The sequence below is a fragment of the Hakea prostrata genome, chromosome 4, assembly GCF_041222555.1.
Source record: "Hakea prostrata isolate BN-2017 chromosome 4, UWA_Hpros_2, whole genome shotgun sequence".
NCBI lineage: Eukaryota > Viridiplantae > Streptophyta > Magnoliopsida > Proteales > Proteaceae > Hakea > Hakea prostrata.
Genome location: NC_142603.1, coordinates 56,232,572 through 56,248,777, shown reverse-complemented (window position 1 = coordinate 56,248,777; position 16,206 = coordinate 56,232,572). Strand labels below are relative to the sequence as shown.

At 37.9% G+C, this 16,206-nt stretch overlaps 1 protein-coding gene and 1 pseudogene across 2 annotated transcripts in view; both read right to left on the bottom strand.

Moving 5' to 3' along the window:
- Positions 1–847: 847 nt before the first annotated feature.
- Positions 848–3,469, bottom strand: LOC149019773 (putative pentatricopeptide repeat-containing protein At3g01580 pseudogene; annotated as a pseudogene).
- Positions 3,470–4,217: 748 nt separating this feature from the next.
- LOC149019772 (SNF7 family protein) overlaps positions 4,218–16,206 on the bottom strand; it is a 31,390-nt gene continuing 19,401 nt past the window's right edge. For both annotated transcript variants that reach the window (XM_089153759.1, XM_089153760.1), the window contains exons 5-9: positions 6,645–6,827; positions 5,880–6,010; positions 5,278–5,446; positions 5,074–5,203; positions 4,218–4,704 (exon numbers count right to left, since the gene is read on the bottom strand). In XM_089153759.1, the coding sequence (XP_089009885.1) occupies positions 4,424–4,704; positions 5,074–5,203; positions 5,278–5,446; positions 5,880–6,010; positions 6,645–6,827 (894 nt within the window). In that variant the 3' untranslated portion in view covers positions 4,218–4,423. The remainder of the gene's footprint in view (positions 4,705–5,073; positions 5,204–5,277; positions 5,447–5,879; positions 6,011–6,644; positions 6,828–16,206) is intronic.

Here is a 16,206-nt window from a genome sequence, read left to right as displayed (position 1 = left end):
AAAGATTCCAATTATGTAACTTTTGCAAAACTGAATGTAGAAGTTAAGAATTGATGATGAGTTGAGAGACTCAATTATTAACCCCAACGCCCTTGCAGCCCATGTTTGTCTAGACCAGTTGCAAGTTAGAAACAAGTGGTGAACTGTTTCTTAATGCAATCCACAAAAACTACATGAAGCATCACCATTTGGACATGATGGAAGCAATAGGTAACCCATTATTGATGTTTCGCTAGAAGAAATCTTTTTTTGGCTAGGAATTGTCCAGAAGTGGCTCCATTACTTTTTAATTAATCACTCTTTCCATGGTAACTGGTGTCAAAGAGGAAGCTGATTTCTTTCTCGAAAATTACCCGTTATTAGAGGGCAAAAAGAACCACGAACCGTGTTGTGCAGATAGAAAGTCGGTTGGTAAATTATTTTTAGATCATATTTGGATTCCAACTATTAACAACCATCGTTTTGAATCCTGGGGTAGTGAGCACTGTTCAAGCGGGTATATGCTGTGTGCCCTAGGGAACAACTATTAACAATAATTTGTTGGACTCAGTCGCGAAGAAGAGAGAGACCGAGAGTGTACTAATCCAAATGCAATAACCACTTTTCTTTCAGACTTTTTGGTTAAAAAAAAAAAAAAAAAAAGAAAGAATTTGAAGAGCATTTAGCCTTCAAGACCTTCGCCCAGATTGAATGCGGTTCACTGAGAATGTGCCATCCATGTTTAGGGTGCAAAGGCTATATTATTGATAGGTGCATTTTATGTGTATTATTTTGAATATTTAGTGCCTATAATTTCATGTATTTGCAACTATTTTATATTATTATGTTATCGTTTAGGGTTCTGGGTTCATAAAATCACGTACCTTCTTTATCCATGCTATAGAAGAATACATCGATCATGGTGTACTATCAACTACCAAATGCATTTATATATAAAATTCTTCATCATCAGTTGCTGATAAAGGTTTGATGATGAGACAAAGATATCATACATGGACTTGACTTTCTAATTCATTATCTTCAACAAACCATGAGAAGAAGAGCTTATATCAAGTAGATATCCTTCGTCTTTCATCTCCAAGACCAAGCTCTCTAAAACCTCTTGGGCTCTCTTGGATTCTGGGTGGATCTGATCTCCAGCCCTAAATGAATAAACACGACAACCGATCTGGATCCAGCTATTTCCAGCTCTCTTCATCAAGCCTTTATGTTTTACCATTGCTCTGACCTTTGATGCATCTTCCCATCTTCCCGATGAAGCAAATATATTGGATAAAAGAACATAATAGCCAGGATCTTCAGGTTCTTTTTGGAAAATTCGCTTCGAAACCAGCTCAGCAAGCTCAACCCTATTGTGAACTTTACAAGCTCCAAGTAGGCTTCCCAGAATGTCAATGTCTGGCTCCACTGGCATCCTTCTTATGAATTGCCATGCATCATCAAGATGGCCTGACCTGCCTAAAAGATCCACCATGCATGCATAGTGCTCCATATCAGGCAGAATGTCGTAATCATAGACCATGCTATTGTATAAAAACCAGCCTCTGTCTATCAGACCTGCATGACTACAAGAAGATAAGAGTGCTACAAAAGTGACTTTATTGGGCCTGATTCCCTCGTCTCTCATCTGATCAAAGAATGAAAAAGCTTGCTCCACATGTCCGTGAATGTGGCTTGCAGCAATGATTGTGTTGAATGTTACAATATCTCTCTCTACCATTTGATTGAAGACCCTCACTCCAGATTCTAGATATCCACATTTACAGTACATGTCTATGAGAGCATTCCCAACCGAAACTAGAGATGAAAGACTGCCTCTAGTTGCATAACAATGGATCTCCTTTCCCTGTCTGAGTGTCCCTGTTCTGGTGCACAGTGGAAGGATGCTCAAAATGCTCACAGAATTCGGTCTCAGTTTAGAATCTTTGATCCTGCGCATGATTTCAAAGGCTGAATCAACATTCCCATTCAGAATATGCCCAGCAATCATCGAGTTCCATATCACTATGCCTCTATCTGACATAGCCTTAAAGATGAAACCTGCCTCTGTCATTGACCCACAGTTGGCGTACATATCAATCAATGCACTGCCAACAAAAGAATCTGATTCAAGCCCGTGTTTAAGGACATAGTTGTGCATCTCCTTTCCCTGTTTCAACAGTCTGAGATTTGCTATCGCAGAAAGGACACTAGTCACTATGACTGCGTTGCTTCTAATACCCAGATTCTTCATCTCAAGGTACAACCTCAGAGCGTCGCAATACTCTGAGTTATGAGTGTGGCCTGCAATCAGGGTACTCCAAGAGACCACATCCTTGTTTAACATGCAGCGAAATGCACGGCGGGCTTCGTGGGTTTCCCCACATTTACAGTACATGTCTAACAAGGCGTTGGAAACATAAAGATCGCCAACAAAGCCACTCCTCACGGCAAAGCCCTGCAAGGCCATTCCTAGTTGCTGAGCACCCAACTTACCACAGGCTGGAAGAACAGATGCCACAATCACCGAATCAGGTAACCATCCTTCAAGTCTCATCCTTCGAAATAAACATAGAGCTTCAAACCATTCCCCATTCCGCACCGCCCCACAGATCATCGCAGTCCAGGAGACTAAATCTTTGCTGGGCATTCCGTCAAATATCTCACGTGCTTCGATCAAGCTCCCGCATTTGGCAAACATATCGATCATGGCACATGCCACGAAGATATTGGGTTTTATCTTGTACTGTTTCTCATTGATTTGGATCATTACCTTTATCCTTCTGCCTTGTTCGATTGCACACAATCCGGTACAAGCCTTGAGGACAAATGGGTAGGTGAAATTATCAGGTAGGGAGCCCTCTCTCAGCATGGAATCGTATAATTCCAGTGCATCCGAGAAGTGGCCCACATTGACCAGCCCCCTAAGGATAGCATTCCAAGCAAAATTGTTCTTTTGAGGAAGTTGATCTAAGACTAGCAGAGCCAGTTGAAGACGATCAAAGCCAACGTAGACGCAAACAAGTTGAGCACCTAGCATTGGATTGGTCCTAGTCCTACCGTGGTGGAAGAAGCCATGGACCACTAAGACACCATGAACCTTTTCGGCTTCAGATAGCTTGGTGAGTGACCTGAGATGGGTGAGTAGGCTGTTGTAGAAGAAATCTGGTGTAGAGGAGATGTGAGCAGCCTGTGGTGTTCGACTGTAACGCTCTCCACATCCGTTTGGCGGTGGGGATGAGTGAGTGGTTGCTCTCCTGAGTCGAGTCCGAGCTAGCCTAGCAGCTATGAACAGCATATGTGTTGGTACTCTACCGACCAATAATGTTCCTCGGCCGGTCTGTACTTAATCGATTTGAGGGAGGATTCAATTGAAATCTCAATCTCTCTTTGGAAAACGACGTGGAGGATCATAAAAATAAATCCCTCATTCACTGAATTGCTTTTCCAAATACGTTATTATCTTTCTTTCTGTTTCTCTCTCTCTCTCTCTCTCTCTCTCTCTCTCTCTCTCTCTTTTTCCTCTATATTACCTATGTTGTAGCATTCATTTCTTAAAACAACTGCCATTTTGGCGGGAAAGCAGATTTCGATCAATGCAGCTGAATCTTTTGTGTTGTACTTGACTACTTGTACACAAAAGAAGATATCGTGCTGTGAGTCGTGGTTTACGTTTATCTTCGTCATGAAGTCTTGCTTGAAGCATTTACCAAAAAAAAAAAAAAAAAAAAAAAAAGTCTTGCTTGAAGCTCTATTCCAAGAGTTGCAGTTTGCCGAATCTTTGGGTCTAACAATGTCCTCAGCTGTAACAGACTATCCAGGCTGGGAATAAATTCTGCTTAGACCTCCCAGTTCCCTTTCAATCTCCTTCCTCTTCAGTTCTATATGGATCTATCTTGCCCAAGCTTAGTTCCCTTATGTTTTGTAATTATACGTCACTTGTATGTTATCTACAGCACTAGGTGTCTATGATCCCCACCCGCACCTTATGGGTTGGGATATTTTCTTTTCTCTCATTGAAAAAAAAATCAGAGAGAGAGAAGCCTGACTAGTGATGCGATGTCTTCGTACTCCTAAAAAAGAACTCCTACATGATCCTTTAACTACAATGACCAAGGACTATGCTCCTCTCACACTGCACATATTTAAGAAGAAAACCCACTTCTAAGAACTGCTTAATATGAATCTGAGTCCTCTTCTTAAATATATTCAAAATGTGTGAAGAAAGCACAATCCTCTACCCTCACGGAATCCAACAGGATGCAATCAATCACCAAAATTACCATTGTAAATTTCTTTTACCAAAACTGACATTGCAAAAGTGGCAATATGACTTTTCTCACCAAAATTAACATTGCAAAAGATGATAATATAACCTTTTTTTTCCTATTGCACCTAGGGGATGAAAAACACCCAAATAATGGATTCAAGAATTTAAGTGAAGCTACGCTGCCTCAGGCTGTTGGATTGGTAGCTTGATGCTCCCAGATTCTGCAGATTCCTGACTCTGTACTTGCCTTATGGCACTACCTGTAAGCTTGAGATCTGACAAGGCATTGCTTAGCGATTCATCAGCCATTGCACCTTCCACCTTTGTTGGCAAGCACACAGAAGGTCCAGCTCTCTGGTTTAGGGAGATTTCATCACCAAGTTCCAACTCAAGTCTGTTGAACTCCTCCTCAACATCATCATCTTCTATAAGATTCTGCTGGACTGCATTTGATTCTGCAAGAATCACAGACCAAAATGACCACAGTTGAACCAATCTCTATGGATAATACACTAAAACAATATTTTCGATAACAAGAAAAATATCTAGAACTAACCAAGCTTCACAAAATAATATAACTCATCTAACAAGCCAAAAAAGGGATCAGATCTGTTGCAATATTTTTGTAGTTTGGATTTTTTTCACTTTGGAAGATCGCCTGTCCAATATGGCCAGGGTTTGCATCTCATGCCTTCTCCATCCAAAGATCTTAATTCATTCAACAGTCAGGCATTACCTCTCCACTGTCATATAAACTTCTGACAATATTAAGTAGTGCATTGAGATTTCACGATAGAGAGCTCTGGGAGCAGCAAGAAAATTACCAAAAGCTTCTTCCACAAGCCTTTGTGAAGCAACGCTGTCATCAAGTTCTTCCATACAAAGTTGGACATCTTCCACGCTAATCACGTTCTCCTTAATTGCACGAGCTCCAATTTGGATAGCTTCAGCCACCTGGCATCAGGAGAACATGGATGAAGAGATTCAAAGCCATAATTTTTTTTTTTAATATAGAGGAAGAACATTACCTTCTTTGTGGATTCGGCATGTGCAATTATATTAAGTACTTCCTCCACCCGGTTCAGAAGGGAAGTGCATTTTTCTCTGCTTTCATATGCCAATTTTAATTGCTTCACATGCCTGAGGGCAACATCTTTGTTTCTGGTCCTTAGGGAAGATAATGCTAATTTTCTTGACCTGCAGAAATAACCAATCATCACTTGGTCAGACAAGGACACTTCCAGTTCCCAGGAAATTAAAACCCATTTATGAGAAAAGAAAGCCTACAAGTCTATAAAAGCATTGGTTGGCTTCATGCTTAATCAACTGAAGCCCCACAATCAATTCATTGTTCTGCATTCATAGTTGATGATCACAGAATGGGGCATGCCGCACAAGTACACCAACATAGGGCATCAGAGATGTATGGTTCTCAATGATTTATATTATTATACAATTTTGAACCTAGGTCCAACTAGTAATCATGCAAGAATATATTTGGTTCCAGGTTCAATATGACACCACCTATCTATGTTTCATTGATAAATCAGTTAGTAACAGAGGTTTTTATGTGCAAAAGTTGTCTCAGGCAAGAATATACGATGTCAAGAACAAGCACGGTGGTAGTTACATTTCACAGCGCCGGTCAATCACATCAAGTTGTTGGTGAAGCTTTTCTGTAGTCCAAATCAAGTGCAAAACATCACAATCAAGGCTTGAGATGCCTGGAACATTCCCCTGCCCAAGAGAAACTTTGATACCCTGTAAACAGCAGATCGAGGCACTCAACATTAAAATATATCAGGAAAAAGTAGTCAGTGTTCAATGTTGACTGTCAGCGAAAATCCCACAGAGCCATCTGGGTGCTATGACCTGTTGCATGACTTGTATATTTTTGCTTAAAAAAAATTAACAAATTGAAATTTGTTGATCCGGTCACCAGCTCTGCTAATTCAAACTCATTCTGCCTATGAGAAACAATACCAGTTGAACAGTATACTGCAATATTTTTTTATTTTTTTTGAAAAGCAATTTTTTTTCAAACAAGTTTTCTGTGGTCTTTCATAAATACCTACTAATTTATTTAATTTGGCTAAATTTACCTAGCCAGCTCTAAGGCTCATTTCTACCTTACATGAATTTAAGATTTATTTACTAGTCAGATGGTTCTTAGACAGTGGACCTCAGCTCAACGGTGAGGTCGCAAGTGGATGTGTTCTTGTTGGGGAAAAACCGCCTCTCTGCAAGTGGGGGCAAGGCTGTGTAGGTTGACCCTCTCCACTGCAATGGCCATAGTGTGGGAGCCTCATGCACTGGGCACTCATTCATTCAAATAATTCCTGAAATATAACCAGCTGTAAAGTTATTCAGATAAAATAGGAACTATATGCAGTACCTCAATGAAATCCCTTTTACCAACCAAAAAATACCGTGCTTCTCCACATCCAGACAAATAACCCAAGATTGCTGAGGCTTCATCAGGTCCTTTACAAATCCTCTGGAATTTCTCCATTGTAATAACACAGAAGGAAGTCCAGTGGCTCTCAGACAAACAACTGACAACTTCTGCAGCTCTTTCCTACACACGAGAAAAAGACTTTAAAGAACACCAGAAATATATAGATTAACTCCCTGCCAACTGTATTGGCACCTGTGCTTTGTGCATTGAAGACATTGACTAACATGCCCCATGGGTGATAATAGTATATTTGATGCAAACAGAAAGTATATGCAAATTGAGCACAAGCTTTGTAGTAAAGCCCAGTCACTGATGGATGTCAACAATAGTTCAAGTTTCGCTGATTTCTCGCCAAAATGGGGGAAAAAACAAGACAAAAAGCACGGGGAGATATAAAAGAATCCAATCTTGGTTCATCCCAGTCGAACAACCCAACCCACAAGGTTTTATCCCTAGTCTTGACAAGAATCTGTGAAATCTTTGCATTCCTTCGTCATTCGTCCACAGATTTGCTGTTGAAGGTGGATTGAACGAAGATCCATGCAAGAAAGGTATGTGAGTTCTTCCCAAATCTTGATTTTTGATAGTTGACCTGTAAATACATGTTAAATCTTGTTCAAATTACTATGTTTTAGTTTAGGAGCTTGATTTACAAATTCATGTAGTTCGTTTTTTTTTAGTACTAGTATTTTTTTGGTTTAAGAAGCCAATTTCCATATAATATATTTTGAAAAGAATGCTATTTATTCTTGAGGACGAGATTCAATTTAACGTAGAATTAGATTGACATCTTGGAACATAGGATCTTTGACAGGTAAGAGCTTAGAATTGATAGATGTTATGAGGAAAATAATGATTAATATAGCTTGCATTCAAGAGACTAGATGGAAGGGCAAAAAAAGATAAAGAGTTGGATGACTTTAAATTCTAGTATACTGGGGATAAAATTAATAAAATGGGGTAGGTATAATAGTGGATAAAGATTTTAAGAATGATGTGGTGGATGTTAAAAGAGTGGGTGATAGGATCATTGCTATCAAGCTTGTAATGAAGAAAGAGATTGTAAATATAATTTGTGCATATGCACCTCAAGTAGGAATGGATAAAAGTCTAAAGTAGACTTCTAGGATAATATGGATGGATTAATGCAAAGAATTCATCAAGGAGAAAAGATTGTCATAAGAGGTGATCTAAATGGATATATTGGAAAAGATAAAAGAGGCTATGAGAGTATACATGGAAGACATGGTTTTGGAGAGAGGAATGAGGAAGGGATTTCAATTTTAGATTTTGTTGTTGTTTTGATCTATCTATTGTAAAAACTTACTTCAAAAAGAGAGATGAGCATTTAATTACCTTAAAAAATGGACATAATAGAAGCCAAATAGATTTCTTTCTAACTAGAAGGACTGATAGATTGTTGTGCAAGGATTGCAAGGTGATACCAGGGGAAAGCTTAACTGCACAACATAGACTTGTGGTCTTGCCGTCTTGGATATGTGCCTAACCCCAAAAACTCATAGAAGGTGGAAGGTTAACTATCCCAAGATAAGATGGTGGAACTTGAAAAGAGAGTGTTTGAAATCCTTCACTAATGAAATAATCAAACAAGAAAAGTGGGATTATCCCAAGATAAGATGGTGGAACTTGAAAGGAGAGTGTTTGAAATCCTTCACTAATGAAATAATCAAACAAGAAAAGTGGGATTTTAAGGGGGACATTAATGCGATGTGGAATGAGATGGCTATGTGTAACAAGGAGGCCAAAGATGTCCTAGGTGAATCAAAAGGAAAACTCCATCCTTATAGAGAGACTTTTTTTTTTTTGGTCAACCTTATAGAGAGACTTGGTGGTGGATAGTGAGGTTTAAGCTGCCATTAAGACATAGCAAAGAACTAAGGATGATGAGGATCTTCAAAGGTATAAGTTGGCTAAAAATTGTAGGAAAACCAATAGAGAAGAAATAATGAAGTATGAAGAGTTATACAATAAGTTGGGCACGAAGGAAGGGGGAAAATCTATTTATAAGATAGCTAAAATAAGGGATAGAAAGAAAAAAGATCTTGACCATGTTAGATGTATTAAAAATGGAGATGGTAAAGTACTAGTATGTGATGGAGGACATTAAGAAAAGATGGAGAAGCTATTTCTCTAGTTTACTAAACGAGCATGCTTCAAGCACCTCCAATTCGGATGATTACACCATTCACCAAGGCACCAATTTTCAAACATATATACAGAGAATTTCGATATCTGAAGTAAAAGAAGCACTAAGAAAGATGGAACTAGGCAAGACACAAGGTCCTGATGAAATCCCAATAGAAGTATGGAAGAGCTTAGGAACCTATGGACTGATTGAATAAGCACAGGGAAAATGCTAAATGAATGGAGGAGAAGTATCGTGGTTCCAATTTACAAAAATAAAGGAGATATTCAAAGCTATAATAACTATAGGGACATTAAACTGAAGAGTCATACTATAAAATTATGGGAGAGAGTAATTAAAACATGTTTGAGACACTTAATCACAAATACGGAGAGCTAGTTTGGGTTTATGCTGGGACAACGGAGGCTATTTACCTAATTAGGAGACTTATGGAAAGATATAAAGAGTGTAGGAAAGACCATCATATGGTATTTATAGACCTAAAAAAAGCTTATGATAGAGTTCCTATAGTGTTAATTTGGCAAGTACTAGAGAAAAGAAGTGTTGCTAATAAATATATAAACATAGTTAAGGATATGTATGATGGTTTAGTGACAAGTGTCAGAATAGTGGGAGGACAAAGTAATGAGTTCCCAATTACAGTTGGGCTACATCAAGGATCAACTTTAAGCCCATATTTATTTGCACTCGTAATTGATGAATTAACCAAAGACATTCAAGACAAGGTCCCTTGGTATATGCTTTTTACTGATGATATTGTGTTGATAGATGAGACTGAAGTGGTAATACCAAGTTAGAATCATGGAGAACGGATTTGCAATCAAGAGGCTTTAAATTAAGTAGAACGAAGACAGAATATCTAGTTTGTAACTTTAGCCATAATCGGGTAGACGAGGATGTTGTGAAACTTGACGATAAAGAGATTCCTCAGAGTGATTCTTTTAGGTACCTAGGTTCAATAATAAATAAAAGAGGTGACATAAAAGATGATGTTTCCCAAATATTTAAAATAGGGTGGATGAAGTGGAGATGTGCGTCCAGGGTCTTGTATGATAGACGTATTTCATTAAAGCTTAAAGGAAAATTTTATAGGACCGTCGTTCGACCAACTATGATGTACGGTGCGGAGTGTTCGACTGTTAAAAAGAATCATATAGATAAACTCAATGTAGCAGAAATGATGATGCTAAAATGGATGAGTGGCAAAACTAGGAAGAATAAGATAAGGAATGATCATATTAGAGTTGGTTTGGGAGTTGCTCCCATTAGTGATAAGCTTCGAGAAAGTCGTTTGAGGTGGCATGGCCATGTTCAACGGAGACCTATAAATGCCTCTATATGGAAAAGTAATATAATCTAGATTAAAGGAACTAGAAGAGCTAGGGGTAGACCTCAGATAACCTTAAAAGAAGTGGTGAGAGAGGATATGCATAGCTTGGGCCTTGTATCTAGCATGACCTCAAACAAAACTGATTGGAAGCAAAAATCCATGTAGCCGACCCCATTTAGTTGGGACAAGGCTTATTGTTGTTGTTGTTGTTGTTGATGGGATAAAATTTAACATATGTGTGACACCACTACTCGATGTATGCAGTGATGGTGTTAAAGTTTGTTTGTTATTTATTTATTTAAATTATTCAAAATTATTAATTAACGCTCTGATTTAAAAATATTGATAAAAATTACCATAATTCACTATTTTATATTTAAATGTTGTGGACTATTAGTATATGAACGGATGTAATTATTAATGCAATTTACGATCATGATGATTATGGAACTAAGGTTCATAAAAAGAAGTTTAGATCTTGACCATCATTCTTTTGCTTCTACTTGTGATAACAACATCTTGTTAGTCATAGGATGTTGATGTTGGTTGTATTAAACATTTACAGTACATTAGATTATGTTAAAGGACAGAAAAACAGTAGAAGAAGAACTTAAGAATGGGAAGAAGAGAATGAGAGAAAGCAGTTGAGAGGCCTCACTCTTGATGTGAGGATCCTCATGGACGACCACTTTTATTTATAGAGAAAAACAAGGAGAACCAAAAAGGAAATAAAAAATACGGTGAAGGAGTCCAACACAGACTCGAGATCCCAACCCAGATCTTCACAAGAGCGCTAGCACTAGATCTCGAGCAGGCTTTTATATGCCCTTATTTTGGCCCTTATGCCCTTGCAGTTATCTAACACTCCCCCTGAAGCACAAGAACCTTAGAAACTAAGGGACCTGCAAGGGCTGGTTACTAGACTTTTAGGTTAGACAACTATTCCTGGTAGGTGATAAATAAATAAAAGAGAATTGCAGCAGTCTTAATCTGATTAGACATGCAAAGCAAAGTAAAGAACAACTTCAGCACTAAACTAATATAAAAAACTAAGCAAGAATCAAATAGGGAAACATGGGGATAGGGATAGGGGTGTAAATGGATAACCGAAATCCGCTTCCAAATTCGCATCCGCATCCGTTTAGGGGTATCCGAATCCGTCCGATTACTAATAGGATGCGGATATGGTATACCCCTTTCTTACCGATTATTATCCATCCGATTAACTTATCCGATTAACTTATTTATATTTATTTTTACAAATTTTTTATCTGTGATATGTGACTATTTTTCTAGATTTTCTACTAAAATAGCTACCAAAGTTGATAAATTCTTAAATTTCAAACCTAGTCCTCACAAATAAAATGGTATACCTATAAATAGGGAGTCGAAAACTTGTATTCAATCTGTATACACACCCATTTAAAAGAATCTACTTAAGAAAATAACTATCCGATTATCATCTGAATCCATCCGAAAGCCGATAGGATATTATCCGAATCTGTTCGAATATATTAGGATGCGGATATGGTATTACCAGTATCCAATCCAAATCCGGTCCATTTACACCCCTAGATAGGGATCATGGCATTGTAAACCCTAATTCAAGTGCAAGATAAGCAAGAATTAAACCCAAAAAAGAAGTTGCTGTCCTAATCAAGATCTGACTTCTAAGTTCTAACAAGATATATGACAACTAACATGCAAATAAGCCTTAGAAAATTATTTTAGTGAACCTACTGCAAAAAGAAAGGAATCTGGATAAGAAATAACTAATGCAAGACAGAAAGGAAACAAGTTTACCCGCTGGTTCCATAGAGCTGCACAACAATGGTTAGGAAAGACAAAGGAACACAAAAAAATATTTATAGGTAACAAGGGAACAAAAGGAACTAGAAAAACAGAAAAGAACTATGGGTAGGGAAACTAAGAAACTATTAAAATTATTGATGGGAAATAAATGGGAAGTCTTTTTTGGTGATAGAGGAACACCATAAATATTTTATGGATAAGAAAGGAATAAAATGTTTCCAGTATGGTTATTGAAGGGGAGGGAAAGGAAGTTTTTCATGACCAAGGGGGAAAAAAAGGAAAAAGGTAGCTTTCTTTTCTCTCTCTCTCTCTTTTTGGAGAAAAGGGACACAGAAAAGGAAAGGAAGGCAACAAGAAGGCTATTCAACAAAAAAAGAAAGGGAATGGGGGACTACTTACTATGAGAAGAGGAGAGAGGAAGACGCCAAGAGAGAGAGAGAGAAACATAAGAAAATCTTTTCATTCAATTTATCAATCCTCTCATTGCAAGTCTTTAAATAAATAAAAAATCCCAACCCTATAATTGGAAGTTTGGAACCCCAAGAAAACCCTAAGCAATTCTGTACTAATATTTAATATGTAGGGGTAAAATTGGGAACCCCAAATTATAATTAAATAAATTAACCCATGGGCTGAATATAACCTATGGATCAACACAAACCCAAATTAACCTAAAATTGAACCAACAATAATCCATACCTAACCCACAAGGACTTGAAACGTATCAAATTAAATCAAAATCAATAGCAAACCACACCTAACCCACTAGGACTTAAAACATTTCTTTGAGCAATTTATGCAAAGAGATAATGTCTTCTACAGTTTCACCGAGAAAATAGAACTGCCCTCTACATGTAACACTCTCAGTATACCCATTATGTTTCCTAAATCTATCAAAATAAAAACTAGGAATTCTGTGCTTAGGGCTGGTTAGGTTGCTCAAGCTAGGATACAGATTCTCTCCACCCAGCCTGCCCCTCCACCCATTCATCCACCCATTCATCCACATTGTCCTGTCCTGACATGGACAAACCCTGTTAAGTGTCATTTTTTTCTTTTTCTTTTTTCTAGGTAAAAGCCCAAAGTTCAAGGTAAAAACCTTGTTTTGATACCAGTTTTTTGGGATATTGACCAGATTTTGCACTGGTGCACAATAAGAAATATTGATATGGCATACTGTATATATGTATCAAATCACCTATGGGAAATGTTCCTCATCGAACCATAGGATTTTGACTATTCAATAGACTTTGAACTCAACGTCCATCCACATAAATGCTACCATGGGATGATCTCTACATCAGCTTGGTAGACTCGAGTGAAGTCTTCATCACCACCTCAAGCCAGAGAATAAAAATCAAGCCTCCAAGTTTGTTACAAATATTGTTTACTCTCTCTAATGTAACCAAGGTTGGGACCCCATAATTGAGCCCCAAAAACCAGACCCATTGTAAAGCTGGCCGAATACACCAGGGATATTTTGGACATTTTCCCCTAAATCCAAGGGTCATGGATCTACCTTTATCTTTTTATTTGGATTATTATTTTGTGAATTGTGATAGAGTCCTAGTCTAAATAATTAGTTAGTGTCTAAGATTGTCAACTAGTTAGAGTCCAAGTTGAATACAAGTGTCAATGTGATATGGCTACAAATAAAGCCACCCTCTCATGTAATCGGCTGTTGAAGATTAATAGAATTGAAGGCTTAGAGTTGTGGGTAGTTTCCACATGACCTAGGCCGAGATTGAGGCAAGTTTTCTGAGATTCCAGCTCTCTTCTTCAACTCAGCCGCACACTCACAACACTGACTGAAAAGTTATGTCAAATCAAGTCACAACCAAATAGTTTAGCTTTCCGGCCAACATTTAATACTTCCCCGGATCTTCTAAAGCATCTCCATCTTCAGGCATAACTTTTATAATTGAATCCATCGGAGTAATCAAAGGCTTTGGACCAAGCATTCCAGTTTCAAATAATTGGCCAATCATATATTTAAGTTAGGACAAAAAGATTCCCTTCATGGACTAAGCACTTCTAAACCCAAGAAATACTTCAAGCTCAAGTCTTCAATTTGAACATGTTTCTGCAAATAGGACTTCAATGCATCAATACTAGTTGAATCATCTCCAGTAATAATAAATATCATGATTATCATCCACATACAACTAAGAAATAAGAATATCCTCCCTGTATTAGATTGATAGAAGATCACTGAGTAATCACTCTCATACCTAGTCAAACCAAATTTTGTCACAACTAAGGTAAACCGACCAAACCATGCACGTGGTGACTGTTTCAACCAATATAGTGACTTCTTCAGAGACATACCAAAGCATTCTCCCCTAAAGCAACAAACCATGGAGGTTGCACCATGTAGACTTTCGGGTAAAGATCTTCATTAAGGATAGCATTCTTCACATTCAGATGAAACAAGGGCCAATGATATATAGCAACTAAGGAGATTACAATCCGAATAAAAGAAAACTTTGCCATAGGAGAAAAAACATCCAAATAGCCCACATCATACACCTGAGCATTAACCTTTCACCACAAGTTTAGCCTTCAATCTAGCAAGTGTACCATCAGGATTTATTTTCACTGCAAACACTTAATGACATCTAATAGCAATTTCACCAAGAGGTAAAGGAACAAGTTCCCATATATGATTTTCCTTTAGGGTTGGCAACTCCTCAAGCATCATAATTGTCCATCTAGGACTCGATAAAGCTTCAGACAGTCTTCAGAAGAGAGTGAGTTTCAATAGCAAATAAATAGGCATAAAAAGTGGGACAAATACTAGTGTATAACATAAAGTTAGAAATTGGGTATTGAACACAACTCTAAGTGGCTTCTATGAAGAGCAATCGAAACATCCATAGGTGGAGGTGTCGTAGGAGCAAATGGTCCGTTATGTTATCGGAAGTGGAGGCCAAACTATAACAAGTGAAGAAATAATAACAAGGAGATCCGCATCCATAAAAGAGACAGTCATAGGGTCAAAAAAATAAGGAACAAACCCAAAGAATGAAACATCAACAATGATAAAATATTTTTCGAAGTTCAAAGGAATAACAACAGTACCCCTTCTGAGTGCAGGACCCAACAAACATGAACTCAAGGGCTTCAAGGTCAAGCTTAGATGACCCAAGACGATTGTCTTAAACAAAACAGACACTTCCAAATACATGAGGTAAGTTATGTAAGGTAGTAGTAGGAAACAATAATGAATATAAGATTCCACCTTTCAGAACAAAAGAGGGCATTCGGTTAATGAGATAACAAGCAATTAGTACAACATTTGCCCAAAAGGATTTAGGGACCCACATTTCAAATAGTAAAGAGCACGTGACTTTGTTAGGACCCTAGGGATGATACCATGTGGAATGAGGGTTAGTTAGGGTTACCCTAGGGATGAGGCCATATGGAATGAGAGTTAGTTAGGGTTAGTTGAGGTAATAAACAGAGGTAGAAGAGAGGGAGAGGGCATCGAATGTTTGGAGAATCTTGTGGGCAGCCGTAGGCTGAGGGAACACCGTGAGGTGTTGGGGGTGACTGGCACCATAAAAACTAGTACTATCTTGTTAATTTCCTGCATTCTTGTATTGATTTTGGGAAGTATTAGTAGGGTTTTATCAGACTTCCATTAGATGACAATTCTTTCATTTTTGTCACACCATTTTGTTGTGAGGTAGGAACATTAGAAGTTTGGCCCAAACGGTAGTAGTAAAGATCAGAATGAAGTCAATGAACAAGAGAAAAATGTTTGTCTTCTCGATGATTAACCTTAAAGGAACAGCTTAGATGATGAGGCTTCCCAAACTTAAGACTCACAAGCTAAAGAAGAAATAAGACAAGAATGTTTATCCAAAATTTTCAAACTATCTAATGAAGGATGGCCTAGACGACAGTGAATTTGGTGAGAGGTAGAAGTGCTTGAACGTGCAACAGAAGAAATGTAGTCAAACACGTACAACCCTCCCAACTCACAGCCTCTACCAAGCGTCCTCTTTGTTTAAGATCCTAAAACACACAATACTAGAAAGAAAGTAAGAAAACAATTTTAAGTGATGGTTAGTCTATGAATAGATAATAAGTTACAAGGTAACTCTAGTAAGTAAAAAATAGAAAAGAGGGATAAGGTGGGGTTGAGATTGTCAATTCTTATACCTTTAACGTTGGCATTGGGAACC